Source organism: Eublepharis macularius, chromosome 2 (genome assembly GCF_028583425.1).
Source record: "Eublepharis macularius isolate TG4126 chromosome 2, MPM_Emac_v1.0, whole genome shotgun sequence".
Lineage (NCBI taxonomy): Eukaryota > Metazoa > Chordata > Lepidosauria > Squamata > Eublepharidae > Eublepharis > Eublepharis macularius.
In genome coordinates this window covers 131,280,622-131,301,794 of record NC_072791.1, presented here as the reverse complement: position 1 = coordinate 131,301,794, position 21,173 = coordinate 131,280,622, and the positions used below count along the sequence as shown (strand labels likewise).

At 41.8% G+C, this 21,173-nt stretch overlaps 1 protein-coding gene across 1 annotated transcript in view; it reads right to left on the bottom strand.

Annotated features, from left to right (window-relative positions):
* Positions 1-21,173, bottom strand: part of PTPRJ (protein tyrosine phosphatase receptor type J) — a 182,358-nt gene that overhangs the window by 5,845 nt on the left and 155,340 nt on the right. Inside the window, exons 15-24 of the mRNA XM_054972131.1 lie at positions 18,809-18,901; positions 16,989-17,025; positions 15,714-15,722; positions 15,369-15,456; positions 13,931-14,021; positions 11,703-11,776; positions 11,484-11,618; positions 6,381-6,500; positions 5,643-5,800; positions 862-997 (exon numbers count right to left, since the gene is read on the bottom strand). Of these exons, the coding sequence (XP_054828106.1) occupies positions 862-997; positions 5,643-5,800; positions 6,381-6,500; positions 11,484-11,618; positions 11,703-11,776; positions 13,931-14,021; positions 15,369-15,456; positions 15,714-15,722; positions 16,989-17,025; positions 18,809-18,901 (941 nt within the window). The remainder of the gene's footprint in view (positions 1-861; positions 998-5,642; positions 5,801-6,380; positions 6,501-11,483; positions 11,619-11,702; positions 11,777-13,930; positions 14,022-15,368; positions 15,457-15,713; positions 15,723-16,988; positions 17,026-18,808; positions 18,902-21,173) is intronic.

The following is a 21,173-nucleotide window of genomic DNA, read 5'->3' as shown; positions in this document are numbered from 1 at the left end:
GCAGTCTTTCACTCAAGCTGTCCATTCTAGGGAATAGTTAACTCTTCCCCTCCCAGCTCTCTGATTTTCCTGCGCTGCAGAAACATGCTATTAAGCGCAGTCCTACACATCAGCATCCCCAAACTTATGCTAGAATAGATTCTGTTAATCTTTAAGTTGCCACTGGGTTCCTGTTTTATTTTGGTACAAATACAGCTATTCATTTGAAATTCACAAGGTAGGATCCTGCTGCCCCATTCCTTCCCAGATCTGTAAACAGCCAGAAAAGAGAGTTAAAAAAACAACAGTATGCCTGGGGGGGGGGGGTCCTCCTGCTTGCATGCACATGAATATGTAAAAAAGGATGGATTGTGCTAAAAATGTCAAGCTTTCATTCAAGACACAGATGTTCAAAATTCTGAAGATGAATTTAAAAAATCCACTTCATCTACAATAAAATAAAGCCTTAGATTTTATTTTATTTTTGAGAAGAAGAGCTCTTGATTCATTCTCTCTTCCATGTTTGAGGTTAAGAGTATGCTTTTTGGATTCAATTCAACCATTTGAGAATCTATTTTTTAAAAAGAAACCAACAGATTAGTTAGTCTCAATGCCTACCTATATATTTTTCAGATCTTGTAGATGAAAAAAAGTTAGACTTAGTGGCTGAAGATAAGAAAAATGCAGATCTAAAGCCAGCAACTGTATTAGCACAGAGAACCTTACTCCTCTAAGGTTTATGTAGCTCGACTGCTTTTAAAGTAAGGTTGTAAAATGGTGGTGGTGGTTGCATCTTCTAAAATATATACATTGGAGCAATATTATATGCTTATGGAAAATACATATTTGATTTGCATGATTAGAATATCAGTCAGTCGATACCTCTGTCTGCACCATTAAAGGCCGATGCATTCGGAGATCATATACAAAGCCGTACACATCAACTGTATTCTCCATCTCCATCTGATGGATCAAACGGTCAATTGCAATGAAAGTTCCAGTCCTCCCAACACCAGCACTGTGAGAAAAAAATTGAAGGGCACATTAAAAGGTTACATACTTATCTTTAGATCCAGAGGAGTTAGCCGTGTTAGTCTGTAGTAGCAAAATCAAAAAGAGTCCAGTAGCACCTTTAAGACTAACCAATTTTATTGTAAAATCAAAAAGAGTCCAGTAGCACCTTTAAGACTAACCAATTTTATTATAGCATAAGCTTTCGAGAATCAAGTTCTCTTCGTCAGATGCCTGATCAAAACTGGGCAGATACAGAAGAGGAGGGGGAAAGAGAGAGAAAAAAGGGAGGGGGCATAAATCACAAGAAGGCAGAATGCAATTAGCATGGAGGCTATCAAAACATTCCTTTGCTTGGAAATGTAAACATTTCCTTTTGGTGTGCAGTCAGTTTGTAGCAGTGAAGGTATCCAATTCCTATGTAGTATAAGCCTTCGATGACCACAGCTCTCCCTGCCAGCTGCATCTGACAAAGAGAACTGTGGTCCCCGAAAGCCCACACCAGGCGTCACTGGGCTCCCCCAGATCACGCCTCTGTAAAGAGAATCTGTTACCTGTGGTAATGTGATAACCATTCATAGTCTCTATTCAGTCCCCGCTTGACAGAGTCAAATTTGCATATGAATTCCAATACTTAAGATTCCTGGATGACATCTTCATCATTTGGACCCATGGGAAGGAAGCCCTTGAGAGATTTCATCAGGACTTCAATAACTTTCACCCTACTATCAACTTAAGCCTGGACCACTCTACACAACAGGTACACTTCCTGGACACCACTGTACAACTACATAATGGACGCATAAATACCACCTTATACCAGAAACCAACAGACCGATACTCATATCTACATGCCTCCAGCTTCCACCCTAAACATACCACTCGGTCTATTGTCTACAGCCAAGCCTTACGTTACAACCGTATCTGCTCCAATGCTCTTGACCGAGACTCACACTTAAGAGATTTACAACAAGCATTTTTGGGACTACAGTACCCACCAAATGAAGTGAAGAAACAAATTAACAGGGCCAGACTAGTACCCAGAAACAGTCTGCTCCAGGACAAACCTAAAGGAACTAACAACAGAACACCACTGGTTGTCACCTATAGCTCCCAGCTCAAACCCATCCAACGTATCATCAGTGAGCTACAACCCATCCTGGAAAATGATACCTCTCTCTCAGAAGCCCTGGGTGGAAGACCTTTCCTTGCCTACAGACAGCCCCCCAATCTTAAACGACTTCTCACTTACAATCATGAATCGGCCAGCAGAGTCACCAGCACAGGTACCAAGCCCTGCAACAGACCCAGATGCCAGCTCTGCCCCTATATCTACCCAGGGAATACAATTACACTGTCTCTGGCTCTTACAGCTGCTCATCCTCCAACCTGATATATGCCCTCATGTGCCAACAATGTCCCTCTGCTCTGTACATTGGACAAACCAGCCAACCTCTACGCAAAAGAATAAATGGACACAAATCTGACATTAGAAATGGAAACGTCCAGAAACCAGTGGGAGAACACTTCAATCTACCAGGACATTCCACCAAAGACTTAAAGGTCGCTGTGGTTCAACAGAAACCTTTCAAAAACAAAATCCAACGGGAGGCTGCTGAATTGGAATTCATATGCAAATTTGACTCTGTCAAGCGGGGACTGAATAGAGACTATGAATGGTTATCACATTACCACAGGTAACAGATTCTCTTTACAGAGGCGTGATCTGGGGGAGCCCAGTGACGCCTGGTGTGGGCTTTCGGGGACCACAGTTCTCTTTGTCAGATGCAGCTGGCAGGGAGAGCTGTGGTCATCGAAGGCTTATACTACATAGGAATTGGATACCTTCACTGCTACAAACTGACTGCACACCAAAAGGAAATGTTTACATTTCCAAGCAAAGGAATGTTTTGATAGCCTCCATGCTAATTGCATTCTGCCTTCTTGTGATTTATGCCCCCTCCCTTTTTTCTCTCTCTTTCCCCCTCCTCTTCTGTATCTGCCCAGTTTTGATCAGGCATCTGACGAAGAGAACTTGATTCTCGAAAGCTTATGCTATAATAAAATTGGTTAGTCTTAAAGGTGCTACTGGACTCTTTTTGATTTTGCTACTACAGACTAACACGGCTAACTCCTCTGGATCAATTTTATTGTAGCATAAGCTTTCGAGAATCAAGTTCTCTTCGTCAGATGCATGATCCAAACTGGTCAAATACAGAAGAGGAGGGGAGATAGGGGAGAGAAGGAGACATATATCAGAAGGGGACAGGATGCAATTAGCGGGGAGGCAACCAAAACATTCCTTTGCTAGTAAATGTAAACATCTCCTTTTGGTGTGGAGTCAGTTTGCCGTGTTAGTTTGCAGCAGTAAAAGCGTCCAATTCCTATGTAGTATAAGCCTTCGATAACCACAGCTCTCCCTGCCAGATGCATCTGACAAAGGCCGATTCCAGACGGCAATCTGCCTCCCTAAACGTTGTGCGTCGTCGCGCGGAAAACGCGAAATATCGTGTTTTCTTGCGCGAGTTTTGCGCGAGGTCGCGCAAAACTCGCGCGAGAAAATGCGATATTTCGCGTTTTCTGCGCGACGACGCGCGACGACGCGCAACGTTTCGGGAGGCAGAGGGCCGTCTGGAATTGGCCAAAGAGAACTGGGGACCACAGTTCTCTTTGTCAGATGCATCTGGCAGGGAGAGCTGTGGTTATCGAAGGCTTATACTACATAGGAATTGGACGCTTTTACTGCTGCAAACTAACACGGCAAACTGACTCCACACCAAAAGGAGATGTTTACATTTACTAGCAAAGGAATGTTTTGGTTGCCTCCCCGCTAATTGCATCCTGTCCCCTTCTGATATATGTCTCCTTCTCTCCCCTATCTCCCCTCCTCTTCTGTATTTGACCAGTTTGGATCATGCATCTGATGAAGAGAACTTGATTCTCGAAAGCTTATGCTACAATAAAATTGGTTAGTCTTAAAGGTGCTACTGGACTCTTTTTGATTATACTTATCTTTATTTTTTAAAAAATTAAGTACTGCATTTTACTGATAATCCAGTTTAGGGATCACATTTATTATCTGTGTAAGAAACAGGCTATACCTAATTCTGATGCATGGAAAATCTGAGTACATCCCTTTTCCTCAACAAAAAGTGAAAAACATGTGAGGGGAAAAAACAATCTTTAAAGTAGCCAAAGGAATTCCTGGAGTTCTGATCCCAACAGGACTGGGTTGAAAATAAATTTTCCATGGGCAAGGCCAGGAATGGATTCAGGGGAAAGTCCACTAGGTTTTGCTAGGTCCAAGGATTGGGTCCAATAGTTTTTGGTAAGTTTGGGTGAGGGCTTTATGATTTTGAGCAGGTCCAGGATAGGAACCTTATGCCTCTTGGTAGGTTCAGAGAAAAGCCCACTCCAAAAACTGTCTATGTACTTATGGTGCTCCAGTTTTCAACACCCCTCTTTGCTCTTCTAACAACTGCCCTTAAAGTAAAATAAATTAAGTCTCTCCGTTTGTAACATCACATGTGGCATCTATGAAGATGCACCAAGTTGCTTAAAAATGCATTCTATGGAAAAGTTATGCCCAGAGAATGGTCCGAATTCAGGAAGCACCTAATGCTGAATGGACATAATTAGTGTATGTACAGAAGTTTCTCTGAGCTTTTAAAGGAAGAAAAAGAAAGCTATTCAACTTAAGCTAAATTGTTTGGAGGGGGGATTGCTCAGTGATAGATGCCATGGTTTATAGGTATTTGCAAGTCTGAGGGTCAGTCCTTGGTGTTTTCAATTAAAAGAAGGACTCTATTCAGGACTCTGAACAGTTTCTGCCCCCTATCCAGTTAGAAGAGAAAGTCTTTGGCGTTGTATTGGGTATAAAGCAATTTCTTATTATTCATGTAGTTTGTAAGAGTGAAAGGTAAGAGGATTTGTGTGTTGGGAGTGTTGGTTGTCCAAAATTGTGATAAAACAAGAATGCTTGACTTTGCATATGGCTATGAGAGTAGATGGTTACTGAGACTGCTTTATACTCAGACTACTGGTCTATCAAGGTCTGTACTGTCTATTCCAGGGGTCCCAAACGTGGTGCCCATGAGCACAATTGTGCCCATCAACACCTTTCCTGGTGCCTGTCAAAGATTTTTAGAAAGTGGGTGGAACCAGGTGGGGCTTTTACAAAGCATGGCTTCTGAATGGCCATTGGAGTATTTATTGACTGTGTAGATTTTTTAAAACATTGTTTTGGCTGAAACTGCTTCCAAAGCACAAGGATCTTCACTGTGTGACTAAAGGTAAGCTCTAGCCGCCATTTTGTGGCTGGCTCCATCCCCTGCAGCTGCTTTTTTGTGTCAGTCTTATCATTGCTGCGCTCACCACACTGCGTCAGAATTCCAAATGTGCCTGCAAGCTGAAAAGGTTGGGAACCCCTGGTCTTTTACATCAGGCTGGAGATGAATACTTTTGTATACAAGGCAAGCACTCTGGCACCAAGCAATCACCCATCCCTGATCATGGAAAGGTCATGGGCTTGATCTTTTGTAACTTACGGTCACCAGTCAATTATCTTGCAAGACTCCCCCCGCCCCCAGAATTATACAGGATCACATTTTTAAAGTGTAACACTTCTATTCATTTTTAAAATGTCCTTGTACCTGCAGTGCACTAAAGTAGGAGTGGGTGGGTTCTGCTTCATATAATCTTGCACTAAATGCCTGAAGCTGATAAGAAGGTCAGTTGTTTCTGGAACACCATGATCTGGCCAGGAAGTGAAGTGAAACTGTCGCACAGGATGACTTACAGATGAATCACTCTTACAGAAGAAGATGGAGAGGAGATGTAAGGGTCCGTATACAATTGATTGTACAAATTATTCAAGAGAAAACTGTTTCTTGCCAATTCTTACATATATTATTTTCAGACAATGTACAAGTGTTTTATTGGCCCTGCTCTTTATCATTGTTGGTTCCCATATACCCAGCTACAGGAAATGAGACAGGAGAATATTTTGGCAAAATGGAATGGAATAGAGAGACACAGAGAAGCTAAACAACAGCTAAATGAGTAGCAGGAATGGAAGGGAGCAGGGTTAGGAAAAAAAGCTATTGCAGAAGGAGGAGAGACAATGACAGGTTACTCAAGAAAAATATCTTTTGCTGTTAAGGAAAAACGAGATTAATGACTATGAGACACACACTAAATGCCCAGTACATTTTAATGGCAACCTCATTTTTCTATCTTCCAAATGCATGACTTCCATTTAGTATGTTTCCTAGAACAGATGCAATAAATATGGTCTGTGATTTAATTATATTTCATGTATGCTAATACACATATACCCACACTCACTTTTCTTTCACATTGTATATGCATGCTCTCTACCAATTACTCACTTTTTCCATGGAGAAATCTCTTATTGTCCATTCTGGAAGGATAATTTCTGAGGTCATGGCTACAGTTATGTCTCCATAATTTTTGGACTGTTTATTCGGCCAATACTCCTCACATTTTGTCTAAAAAAAGTCATATGTTAGGTCATACAATAGAACATATGAGAGACAGAATGGAGGAAAATGGAAGATTTGAATTTCGCATCCTTTCTCAGTGGTCCAGGAATGGGGCAGTCCTTACTCGTGGGAAGCAGCTCCTCCTCTCCTAGGCAGGGCTGGTCGATTCAATTGACCCCCAAGAGGAGGGCTCTTTCCTGGCACACCAGTTCGTTTTCAAGCCCAAATTCTCCACATGCACCATCGTTATGAGACTTGCTTTCCTTTTCCCCTTCTCGCTGTCTTCTATGAAGTTTAACTGGAATACTAACACGTTAACTATGTACATAAGGCCATATCTCCTTCTCCCATTGCTGATTTACTTGACTGATGCCTGTTACTTATATTACACCCTCTTCTCAATACCTCCTGTGCAGGTAGGACTTCTCCACTCCTGGACCACTGAGAAAGGAAGCTTCATGGTAAGTGAAATTCAAATCTTCCATTCTCTGGTGGTCCTAGGAGTGGAGCAATCCTTACTCTAGGGATATATATATATACATAATAGCACCCTCCTTCAAAAGGCTGCCTCCACCAAGGCTATTTTGTCTATTTTATAATGTTACCTTAAAGAGTGCACCAACTTCCAAGTTACCTCTTTTAAGTGTCAGTTCCTTTAGTGGGCGAGACACCATAGATTCAAAGGGTTCCTTTGTGAGTGCTGTTAAGACTATGTTAAGGTTCCAAGTTGGGAATCTATGTATTTGTGGTGGATTTATCAGTTTCCTTTCTCTCAGGAATCTTTTAATGTGAGGTTGTCACGTGAGTGATATTCTCTTCCTTACTCTCTTTATGGCAGAGATTGCTGACACTTGGCATTTTGAGTCGCTAGTGCTGAGGCCTTTGTCTAGTCCTTCTTGAAGAAAAAGTAGGATCTCTTTTACTGGAGATGTCAACGGATTGGTTCCCCTATTCCAACACTAGTCTTGAAAGACCTGCCATATGTTATTGTAGCTTTTATTTATTTATTTATTTATTTATTCAATTTATATACCGCCCATCCCAGGGGCTCTGGGCGGTGAACAGTTAAAATTGATAAAAACAAAGACTAAAATCAATATTTGTTGAACATCTTCTAGACACCAGCATGGTGGATATTACTTTCTCAGTATAGCCTAGTTCTTTCAGCTGCCTGTGTACAATCTCCAGGCTGTTAATTTTAGAGATGTCGGATTTGGGTACTGTATCTTCCCTTTGCAGGAAGGTCCTTCCTTTGCAGTAATCACCATGGTTTTGTGCTTGAGAGTCTCATCAGCTCTTGGAACCATGCTCTTCTTGGCCAGTAGGGAGCTATCAGGATCACCTCCACTTGTTGTTCCACTATCTTTTGTACCACCCTATTCAATATCTGAATTGGAGGGAATGCATATAGAAGTTTTCAAGGCCATTCTCCATTCAGTGCATCTCTTCCTATGGCCCGTTGATCCTTTTTCCTGTTGAAAAACTTCTGTACTTGGTTGTTCTGTGCAGTCGCAAACAAATCCATGTCCAATATGTTGTATGTTTTGCACACCTGTTCGAATACAATATTCTGCTTGGTCTATTTTGCTTCTGCTTAGCCAGTCTGCTAGTGTATTTTCTTTCCTGCAACATGTACCCCTTTTAGCGATCTCAGGTTTGTTCTGCCCAAGTCATAATTGTGGACGCTTCCTTGTTCAGGGTTTTGAACCTGGTTCCTCCCTGTCTGTTTACATATGCCTTCGCTGCCATATTGTCTGCACCATGACATAATGTCCTGATAGGCTGTCCTGAAATTCCTATAGGCCCTTCTTGATGGCCCTTAGTTCTAGCAAATTTATGCTGGTTGTCCTTTCTTCTTTTAACCTCGTGCCTTGGGCCATTCTGTCCTGCGTGTGTGCTCCCCAGCCCTTCAAGTGTAGTCATTACAACTCTCCTTGGTTCCCTGAGGGCCATTCCTTCTTGGAATCTGTCCACCAATTCATTACTGTGCTTAGGGTTGCTGATATCTGACCCTCTTCTGGCGTCTGTGTGTAATGATCACTTGGAACAGTAGTAGAAACCTTTGTAGTGGACACGTATGGAATCCTGACCATTGTAGGATGTCCTGGCAGTTTGCTAGTTACATCATGCCCACTTTCCTTCTTTCCTGCACCTCTTCTATCAGAGCAGTGGTCTTCTGTTGCCTCTCCTGTGACACTAAGACCTTTTAAAAAAATTTGTTTATTCAATTCATTACAAAAACAACTGCCCATATCAACAATAAAGTTCTAAAAGTCTAAGAAATACACACACACACACACACACACACACACACACACATATTAAAAGTATGGAATATAAAATTCCACAACTAGAGAATATAATATACTAAACCAGCATTTTTCCTCTAAAAACTTTTACCCAGAATCTTAGAATTATATCCACTATTCTTGGTTAAATGTAAAATAAGGTAACCCTTTCCTTCGTTCCTCCTAAAATTTTACTATCCAACAGTATATTTACATACGGCTTTCCAGCATAATTATAGGCAAAGGTAATAAATTCATAAAGACCTTATCTTTTAATGTGTCTATCGTGACTCCCAGAGGTATGATCCTCTGTACTGGTATCAGGCTGCTCTTTTCTCTGTTGATTACGAAGCTGTGATTTTTCAGGCAGATTGTTGTTTGTTTCACTACCTCCAGGCTGGATTCTAGGGATGGTGCCTTGATCAGGGTATCATCCAGGTACGGGAACAGGGATATCCCTTGTAGTCTAAGTAATGCTGTTAGTGTCACCAATATCTTTGTGAATACTCTCTGAGATGTTTTGAGTCCAAATAGTAGAGTCTTGTATTGGTACTGATCTCCATCATGCACAAAGTGCAGGTATTTCCTGTGTGTTTCCTTTATGGGTATATGCAGATAGGCCCCTGACAGATCTGTGGAGGCTAGGTAATCTTTTTGGATGGCCCCTGCAATGGATCTCATCATTTCCATCTTGAACTAGCATGTCTTAATGTAATGGTTCAGCCACTTCAGGTCCAGGATCACTCGGACATCCCCATTCTTCTTTGATATGATGAAGAATACTGAATAGATGCCTAGGTTTTTGTATTGTGCAGGTACTGGTTCTATCACCTTTATCTCCAAAAGGTGTTGTATTGCTTTCTTTATTAGGCAATGTTTTTGTTCCAATGGGTTTCTCAGAAGCTGGATGAGGTGCTTTGGTGGTATTGTGTCAAATTCCAGAAAATACCCCATATATATCATTTCCAGTACCCATTTATTTATGATCATCTGCTGCCATGTTCTTAAAAATTTTCTGTAATTGCCCCCCTATTTGTATGACCTTCATGTGGTGGTTGTAGTCATGTTGAGTGTCCTTTCTTTGGCCCTTTTGGTTGCTGTCTGGATTTCTGAAAGGTGAATGGTCAATTCTCACTTCTGGACCTTGGTTGTCAGTGGCCTTTGAATGGTTTGGCATTACCCAGTCGTAGGAGGTGTTTGGAGTCCCGAAAGGAGTGCAACCTATTTTTGGTCTTTGATTCCCTCCTTTTTGATGTTGGGACATTTTTCTTTTCTGTGTCCTCCACTAAATACTTGTCCAGGGCCTCTCCGAACAGTTTGGCTCCTGTAAAGTGTATAGCTGCTAACTTGGTAAGTGCAGATGGGTCTGCATCCCAGTTTCTCAGCTACGTGTTACACCTTGCCGTGACGTTGAATCATATGCGTTTGGAATGCATCCAGTGTAGCATCTGCTGCTGCCTGGCCGGGCTGAGCTCCTGATGGCTGAAAAGCCTCAGCATCGCTTGTGCCTAGGATCAAAGACTCAACTGCTCTTTAGAGTGAAAGGGGTTAAAATCCCTCTCGACTGAAGGCTAGAGGAACCCTGCAGGAGTCCTTGCAGATGCTGAGGTCTAGGGAAATCAAGATCCGTCAGCTCTGCCACTTGCCGCATGTTCCTTTGTGGATTGGGGGTGGGGAACAAGCCCTTCCTATTTCCCTGTGAGCTTTTCTCTTCTCCCTTTCTTCCTCCAACGTTTAGGAATCTTTCCTCTTAGGAGCAAAAGTTCAGCACAGTGCAGGGCTGGAAAAAACTGGTGCTAGGGAAGAGCCCCTCCCCTTGGGGATCGAGTGAATCAACTGGCCCTGCCTAGGACAGGAGGAGCTGCTTCCTGAGAGTAAGGACTGTCCCACTCCTTAAGGCCACCGGAGAACACTGATGCATGGTATGGTTCATTGAAGAAGATATTCAGTGCAATATACTCAAACATTAGTGGTGATTATAGATGTAAGGAAATGAGGAAGATGCTTAAAGATACATTGAAACATGGTTTTTCTGCCTAAACATTTGAGTTGGTATACTAAAGTAGTCCTAACATGCCAGCAACACCATTTTTTTCTGACTGAGAAGCTGCTTGACTTTCAAGATCAGTCATTGTCAAATTCACGGTTTAAGAGGAAACCATGTTACCTACTGCAAATGTACCAGTGGCATGTATGATGGAATGGGCATTAAATGCAAGGATTACCAACCTCTGCATCCAGAGAGAGGCAGGTTGGGGGTTAAAACAACTGTCTGACTGAGGATAATTGGCCAGCAAGAATCATAGAATCATAGGGTTGGAAGGGACCACTAGGATCATCTAGCCCAACCCCCCTCTACTTAAACTTGGGCTGGGTAATAAGTGTGGGACAACAGGAACTCTAAAGTACTCTCAAATAGATGCTACCTAAGGCTTCTCAGGCCCAGTAAATAACCTCTTCTGAAAATAACCTGATATTAAGTAAACTGTCAGGGGCAGCAGCACAAGTGGCTGGTAACTCCATCTTAAACATCACTATTACAGCACTTACTGAATTTTTAACTGCTGCGTGCCACTTCAGAAGATCATTTTTGTCTGAAAGGTGTCAATCCCAGGGGTGTAAACAGTTGTGGTTGAGTTGTCCTCATGACAATAAACAGGTTTCAAAATGTGAAAAAACAAGGAAGAAAAACACCACTTACCCTGCCTTGTTCAATGCATTTAGTCAACATAACAATGGTATGAATATTTTTCTCCCAGATCATACGCCAGAAGTCTTGAACAGTGTTTGGCAAAGGGCCCTGTGCAGCAATGAACTCTTTTTTGGAATTATATCCCTGAAACAGAAATACAGCACATTTCTTCTCCTTTCATATCTCTCATCAAACTTATTAATTTTGTAGTATGTTAGGAACACTTACAGGCATGTAGTTCGCATTAATGTAATCATTGGTTGGATGGTTTTGGACTGAAAGTTTAACACGAGAAATGTCATCTGCAAATTTAAAAAAAAAATCAGCATGCCAAGATAGTTTCTTCTTTTCACAACATATATCATACAAAAAGAATGAGTAACTACCAGGAAGAAACCACATAAAGGATGATACATAATATAGGTAGGATTTAATTAATCTTAATTATTTAAGTTAAGCATTAAAGCAAAGCTACGCATTTCCTTTTTAACACATTGCCCACAATCAACAGAAAGTTAGAAACACCTGAGTTCAATTGAAATAATCTTAAATCCCATTAATTTCAAATGGACTTAAGTCCAATCCATTTCCTTGTATTTGGATTGTTGTTTTACAAACAACATAGAATTTTCAGGTACACTTAGATTTTTTTTTAAAAAAGCTAAAGGAAAATATTTAATGAGCCTTGATATGACAACAGTATTTATAAGGCATTCATTTCTGTACTGCACATTGAGATTGGTTAAGTTCATAGTGGGCACAGCATCTGTGCACAGAAGAATGACCATAGGGCATAACAGAACCCCTTTAGGGAACGAGAAACCTGTGCATGCCACCCAGCCCTCCCCACAACTTGTGTTCCTTAACTAAGTAGAAGGAAAAGCTGGATGCAAATATGAGAGGCTTGCCCAAGTTTCAGACAACCAAATCTCACTGTTTAAATATAAGTGCAAAGGTTAAGGTTAAGATCATATCTTTTACTGCAAGGTTGTGTCTGTGGATAACCTTGCAGTAAAAGATACGATCCAGGAGTGTTTGTGACCAGGAGAACTTTGCCCTTCCATGTTTATTGTGCCCAAGAAGAAGTGTTTTCAACACGAAATGGGAACTGGGAAATCTATGCACGCATCTGCCCGTCAGCACATTCATCCTCTACCCTTGTGTGGACTGTGGTCTACTTACCTTGTACTTACCTGGTACCCTGGCACACTTTTCTCCTACCTCCGGATCTCCCATTGTGGATTATTTATGGATTTTGTATACGGACATTGATGAATTGAAACTGTATTCATATTTATATTCGTTTATTGCTATTGTACACTGTTTACACTGTTTGCACTTGCACTTTGCACTTATATTTAAACAGTGAGATTTGGTTAACTGGTGGATTCCCGGCTTTTTGCATTCAGTGCTATCTACTATCTGGATTTGTCTCCCCCACTCTCGGTAGCAAGTATCAGACAGACTGCTTTAGTGCCTGTATCCATCACTATGTGCTGAGATGAGGTGGGGTGGGGGAATGGGTTTTAGTATGTGTGCATATTTGTGTTGCTGCTTATCATTCAGAGAGAGGAAGCATTTGCCTCTATTCCTTCACCTATGGCTCTTCCAAGACAGTTCAAGCAAAAAAACTTGCCTTTTTCCCCGTAGGCAAAATTGCCTATTACATGAATGGGCATGCGAGAGAGAAAATGTAGCCTATGCCTCTATTTTACCCAATCTCAGACTTTGTGCATATCACAGAATATAAACAAATGTTTATCTTTGTGCAAAGCAGGCACAACATGAGAGCACAGAAAGGAACAGTAAGCAAACTGGTCTTACTGTATTTACATAAGATGATGAAAATGCTCTCAAGAACAGTGAGGCAGTGTAATGATTAGTGAAAACTAAAAATGCTGGGCAGGCCTCCCTCCTCCCACATCATCTTTGGTCAGAGTATCTGCTAACTCTTCAGAGTGTAAGACAACCCTTTCACTTCTCTCCCTTCTCATCTTGTGCAATTATAAAAAGCAGCCAACAGCTAGAATAAATGTCATTTCTGAAACTTACTGTTATTATTCTTAGCCACAAATGCATTATAATACTCGTATTCAAAAATGGCTTTTTGTTAAACCGTTAATTAGTTAATGAATGCACTTTCCTAATAAAAATCAGATTTGATAGAGAATGCAATTCTAAGAAACACTGTGCTATAGAGAAATTAAGCATGCAATGTGCATTCAGATCTGCAATGTGGACTAATACAGTTGAAGTTTTTCATTCTGATTCCTGTATAGGAAAAGTTTCTCAAAGCTAATTGAAAGGCATGAATTACAGTTCACTAAAATGTAATTAATTAATGTAATTAATTTAAGATTAGAGGGTCTAAGCATAAAGGGTCTATACATCAAATCAGCGCTAAATGAACTTTTAGTCGCTGCAGGTTGAACATAAAACAAGGTTAAAGATCTTACATGGCAAGACATTGTTGTATCTGTTTTTTGCTTTGTTCTCTGGTAGTTCAGCAGCAAATCTGGGCTGATTCACACCAACTGGCCTGAGATCCTACAATAAAAAGAGAACTAATTCAGCACTATTCATTCCAAAATCATGCAAACAGTATTTGAATACTTGGCCTTAAGGACATGCACATACTGCTAAGTTTCAAGACAGGTTATCCTTCTGACTTTTTGCATGGTATATTCACAACTGATACTTATTTGTGTATTTATACTCCTCTTTTCCCTCAAATTGGCTCCAAAAAGTGGCTTACAATTAAAATCTACAAGCAAAGATAACGAACAACAGGAGAGAAGGAAGAGATTGTTGTTATTCACTGTTCCAAACTTCATTCTTTTTCTTTTGTGCCAGTTTTTAATTGCTGTTGCCTGGCCAGCCTTTTATTCATTTATAATTAAAGTCAGTTGTTGAGATGCACAGTTCCAATTTTTTTATACAATAAAGAAAGTTTTACCAAATAAAGGCCTCCTGTTGGAAGTGAACTCTATAGTTGTAAAGGCCTGACAGAACACCAAGCAGCTGGAACTGGCGGCTGCTCGGCCTAGAAGTGACCATGGGGGCAGCATCTCACATGAGAGTCCCCCTCAGTTCAGTGACTGGGTACTTCTATGTGCTAAGGCTGATGGTTTGTCTTCCTGATGATGAGGCTTCCCTCCTGGAAATTCATCCCAATGAAAATAAATTGAGCAGCACAGATTATTCTCCTCCAGAGACATCCAGTAACAACAAAGGACTAGCCAGGGCCGGATCGACGGGGGTGGGTGGGGCAGGGGGGTAGCCTACCCCGGTGCTGCCAAAGAGGGGGCACCGGGCACAGCTGCCAGCTGCTGGGAGCACGCTGGAGCTGGAGGCAGCAGCACGGGTGGCTGAACAGAGTGTTGGGAGTCCGCCTGCGTCATTTGCCTGCCGCGCCGACGGGGCAGCTAGCTTGCCATGTGCACAGGACAGGGAGCGCATGGCAAGCCGGCCGCCCCATCAGCAGAGCAGGTGAACAGTGCTGGCGGACTCCCAGCCCTCTGCTCAGCCACCCGCGCTGCCACCGCCAGCTCCGCAGCGCACCATGCGCCAGGGCAGCTGGCTTGCACGCGGGCGCCACACCTCTGGGCCCCTCTGTGATGACGTCACGGAAATGATGTCATCACGCAGTGCTGGGAGCACACTTGCGCACTGGCCCTGGGACTAGCATATCATTTTAGCACTTTGAACTTTTGAAGACGTTCATATATGCAAACTGCAAGAACTTTACATGCTTGTTTGCTGATATAGTAGAGATGGGATAGACTTGACAATTTATCTGTGCAGAGTGTGGCAGATATGGAAATAGCTGTTGTGGAGAAATCTCTAAACATGCAACAGAGGCAAAAAGTCCCAGAGAACATATTAAATGCCTACCTCATACTCTTCTGCAAACCCACAGTTTGAATCGGCTTTTTGTTTCTTAAAATAAGACTCAAAGTTTTCAACTTTAATTAGTTTTGATCTGCAAGAAACAAAAACAGATACAACCTTTCATTCACAGCTATCTACGCTAGTTAGAAAAAGCGAAGGACAACTGGAATGTAAAAATTATATATGTCAAGTCCATGTCTAGATAATTAAACATATTCAACAATTCCTAAATATTTCCTCAAATATTAAACATTAAAGAATTGCTAAGAAAATACCACATAACTAAATACAAGACATTTACTCAATTGGAGATATTACTCATTCAAAGTTAGTAAATTGTTTACTTACTTTTTAGGTCTGGAGAGAAAAAGAAGAAAGAAAAAGGGAAATCATACACATTAGTTACAGCTTTATTAACAGAGTTTATTATCTTTCAGACTGAACACTTTGGATCCAAAGGCATCAGTATGACAGAGTATAAAATACTAATTATGTATCTTGTAATTCTAATTATACTAATATAGATATTATAGATACTAATATAGATATTATATAATATCTATATTATATAGATATTATAATAATATCTAATATAGATATTATAGATACTAATTATGTATCTTGGAATTCCCTCATGCAATGAGAATGCAATTGATAAAGCTTAGGAGAAAAAGTATAAAATAGATCACCTGCATAATTTAAAGCAGGTTATTCCCATTTATGAATATCTGCAGTTCAATCCTAAGAACACGTTGCTGGAAGTAAGCCCAATTGAACAGACCTAAGTAGGATTCTAAGTAGATCTGCTTGGGATTGCTCTTGCACATTGTAATCCTCCAGAGAGTTATACTCTTCCCACACCATGGAAGCTAAAGGGATGGGAAGGGTATGACTTTGTTTAGGATTGCACCATTACTTGCCTCCTCACAGTGTGACAACCAGAGGGATAAAAACCAGTTACTATAAATCTGAAAAAATTGCTATATTTCCTTGCTTTTACATTGGCTCACCCCTATTATACGGAGAACTATTGGTGGACCTTCCAGCAGTAACTAGACTAGATTTAATATTTGCAAAGTAGGATACTTGCACCTCAGCAAAAAGGGGGAAAGTAATTCTGTTTGTAAGGTAACAATACATTGTTGGGGGAAACTCCCTAACAGCAATTATAGCCCTCTAGGTACTATCCTTTTGTGCATGCAATCAGCACACGTAGAAAGGGAGTAAGCATGCTAGAACTGGCTCATGAAAATTGTGTCCACTCATGGATGAGGTATATGCATGCAAAGAGTCATTGCTTCATAAACAGTCCTGATGCATTCATGTAACTGAAGCATTTTCATGCCTTTGTATCAACACATTAGAGAAGAAAATTTGGACTTTAATGTATAGAAACTTTATGCCACAATGCATCATAACAGAACTTTTTAAAAAGTACAAACATGTTTGAGTCTCTGAATGATCTAATGATCTAAAATCTTTATAAAAGTCCTGGAAGTGTTAAGAGTTTATATTGACTGTCTTCTTTAAAACTGGGTCAAGATACAAGCAATGGATGAACACACTCAAATACAGATTTATTCCTTAGTAGTGGAGGAAGTCGGAGAGCAATAATCAACTTACACAATTGGAGAAAATGGCACCTCATTGTTTTTTCCAACTTTCCTGTAAAATGGAAAAGTTTTAAAAGGATGAGTACCAAACCAAACACATGTCTTCATACATGTTTCCTTCACTAACCCCTACAGGATTTTACTAGTATTTCCACATTATGCTACAAATTTAAACTGCTTTTTAAGTAAGCCATGCAAATGCCCTCACAGAAGGTAAACAATACATTTAGAAGAGAGAACAGACACCAAGGTCATTCTCCTATCACAAAGCCAGATATTCTTCACACAAGCCCCACACAAATAAACCTACTCACTATAGACTTGAACATGAAATGAAGTGCATTTCCTACAGTGCAGCAGACTCACATCTTACTATCAAGTAAGCCACACAAGCAATAAAATAAAGGCAATAAAAATCTCTTGCTCACTAGAGGCCAATCTGATCTGGAACAATGTCTTCAGGCCATTATTATAGCAATCAAACAGACCCTGAGCTTTCCCAAGGAAAAAATATTAAAATACAACTTGGCACAAAATTCACAGTCTCTTCTAGGACTGCCAGGTCCCTTCAACCTCCTGGTGGGAGGTTGGGGGCCTGGCACTTAGCTTGCTGGTGGGCGTATCACTTCCGGGAAGTGATGTCATAATGCAGCTGCCCCGGGAGCATGCTCATGCTCTGCAGGGGGCCAAATCAACCCAATTTGGGTCTGATTCATCCTAGATCAGGCCTGTTTCGGGCCAATTCAGCCTGGATCCGGCCCAAAATCAGCCTGGATCCAGCTGCTGCAAAGAGCTGGAGTGCTCCTGCAGCAGCCCAATCTAGGCTGATTCGGCCTGGATCTGGCCCAATTCAGGCCCGCAGTGGCTTGGATCTAGGGTTGCCAGCTCCAAGTTTGGAAATTTCTGGAGGTCTGGGAGTGAAAGCTGGAGAAACCTGGAGAAAGTGGAAGGAACTTTTCATTGTATGGTTACACTTTGTAAGAATTGTATGTGCATCTTGCATTTGCACTTTATGTAAGATTTTTTGCATTCTTTATTTTGTACTGGATTGAGTTGTAAGTAGTGTTTACAACATACATTGAAATTGCTTATTTGCACGGTGCACTTTAAATACCTTAATTCTTACCACAGGAGTTATGTATTCTTATCATACTAACTGGAGGCTGGCAACTCTACTTGGATCAGGCCCAGATTGGGCCACTGTGGAGCCTGGGAGCACTCCTGTGCTTCTAAGTAGCCCAATCTTGACCAAAATGGGCCTGAATTGGGCTGCTGCAGCACGCAGGAGTGCAGCACTTCCCCCACATCCAGCCAGGTAACTGGGGGTGGGGGTGGAGGGGGGCAGGGGACTGGCAACCCTTGTCTCTTCCATAAACAGTGCAAAAAGAAATGCAGTCTCCAAAAGAGAGGAAAGGTATCACAAGGAGAAGCAAGTAGCTAACATAAAAAGAAGGAGATAGGAGTTAAACATAATGTAACAAATTGAATAAAACCATCATTGGTTGCTAAAACCGTAATAATGGTTTGTTTAAATTTTAAAATGGATTGAAACCAGTTTAAATTGTCATGGCTTCCCCCAGAACCTCTGGAAACTGTACTTTCACAAAGATACTGATACATCCTCTATTAACAATCCTCTTCATAAAACAATTCATAAAGTTCCTCAGTTTGGAAATCCATAACTAAACAAGTTTGAAACTGGTTTACATTTTCAATACATGCAGACCCAAGCTTTTCAACCAAACGAAACAGAAGCGGTAGTGGTTTTCATTATGAACTGGTAAAAACAAAAGCATTAAAAACATGGGATTGTGAATTTCCTCAATATACAATACCTTCTCTTTTTCCAAAAGATGAAAATCACTATTGCTGCAATAAGAACAGCACCCAGAATACATCCAACAACAGCTCCTGTGATGACATCTTGAAAGGAAATAGCAACAATTGTCACGTGTAATATTTACAACAACAGCAATAATTAATTCTAAAACCATAAATGCTACAATATAATGTTAAGAATCCCTTGGCCTCCGACTTACTGGGGGTCTGGTTTGTGGGCCTGTGGGGGAGGGGGGAGACACATGGCTGCAGCCATCTTCCCAGCAGCCTGGCAACTCCCAAGAGCCCACAGAACTGCACAGACTTTTCAAAGTGTGAATGGCTTGGCTAGCCAATCAGCCACAGTGGAACCCTACTGTCAGACCAGTGTGGCTAAGCAGGTGGCAGTGGTACAGGGAGGAGAATCTTCCTGTCTATTGAGAGGTGTTGCTTTGTAATGTTTATAGTGTCATGTTTGTAATTTGTTTATAGTGGTTTTATAGTGGTTTAATAAGGTTTATAGTGGTTGTTGTGGGTTTTCCGGGCTGTATCGCCGTGGTCTTGGCATTGTAGTTCCTGGTTTGTAAAAATAAAAAATCTATTTTTCTAAAAATCTATTTTCCTGCTGTCAGACCAGGAGGGAGTCCACCAGCTGGTCTACCAGCTGGGTTTATATTTGAGAGCCAGCCAGGCTTTCTGCAGTTTGCACTGTTTTGGCTTTACTAGAGCAGCAGGAGGCGAGAAGGGCAGCTGCACAGAAAGGAAAGATGAATGATGAGCAGGGAGAGCGGTGAGTGGAACGAGCTCAGCAGAGAGGCAGGAATAGTGGCAGCTACAGTCCAGAACCAATGCAGACATGCTGGCAAGGGGTGGCGGTAGCAAGCTGAGGAGATCAGGAGGGTCTTTGGGGGAGCAGCAACCAGCCTTCAGAGCTCCAGTGCCACATACACACATTTTTTTTAAAAAAAATTACATAGATATAGAGCTATTATTTGCCCACCATAGCAGGTGAAGTCAGTTACAGGCGCTACACCACATGCCTCTGAGGAAGGGAGCCAAGTCAGGGGGACAACAGGGTACCTATCTTCATAAAGACCCAAGGCAGGCCCCTCCCTCTCGAGGACTGGTCAAGATTATACAGGCCCCTCGGAGAACCCTGGTTTAGGAGAAGCAGAAGGCACCCTTGCAGCTGGCAGCACACAGGTTGTGATGCCCGGGTAGCGCTGATGGCAGTGGACCCTCCAGTGTCTCTTTCAGGCTCTTTCAGAGCAGGTAGAGCACCTTGGGGCCTCCAGGTCTGAGCCAGCTGTGGAGGAGGTTGCTATGGTAGGGGCAGGAAATCCACAAAAGGGCAGAGGTAGGTTCAGGCACCCTCCAGCAGCATGAGCATTTCATGGAGGTAGAGGCCCGCCAAGAAGAGGAGCCACAGGTCCCACAGGAAGGTGAAGAAAGCATCTTGTGAGTCAGCAGACAGTGTGGGATCCTCAGGGGATTCTTTCTTGGAAGAGAAGGCTGGGGATACCACTGGGGACTACTGGGGAGTGGCGGGCCATGTAACCACCACATTGTCTTGCTTGGGCCCTGTAGATGAGGGTGGAACGAGGCAGAGAAGGAAAGGGCATGGGGTGGTTTGGGCACATGATCAGTTGGGTGGTGTGTTTCCCGCCCTTTCACTGATGATGAGGATCCCCTCAGGTATCCACCTCACTCAAGGAATTCAGGAGAGGATCCTTGACAACTTCTACGTAAATGTATTTCCCCTTCTGAAGCCAGAATCTGAGGATGGGAGCTATGCCCCTGCCCCCGCAAAAAGGGGGGGGAAAGGTTGCAAGAAGGAAGATGCTGAGTGCACCTTTAATAATTGGGTGTTTATGGGTGTGGTTCAATCTGTGTATCCTAAGCAGGGGTGGTACTTGTCAAATCAATTGGGAAACATTTTGTGGGCTTACGCTCTCTGCGACCATTGACCAGGATGAGCTGGTCAGCTGATGCTTGGATCTGTGTCCCATGCAATGCCAATGCTCCATAAGCTGCAGACCAATAAAACTCTTTTAACTCCAGCAAGTTCTCCTGTGTATTCTGTAACCTTGCCTTCACGTGCCTCCCCCCCCCCTCCCATGAGTTCGGGGCCTGCAAAATGTCTTATCATTAAATACATTGCAGCGTATTAATTATTGCCAAAATTATTTACATTTAAACAAAACAAAATCTTGAAGATGTAGTATATGTAGACACTATAATAGCCTTTTTCAGTGCTCCCCCAATTTTTCCATTGGAAAAATTAAAAAGTCCTCAGACTTTTTCATGTTGCACATTTTGAGTGAGAAAAACCTTGTCATAAGAAGCATTTAACTCATTCAAAAAGAAATATTTCACA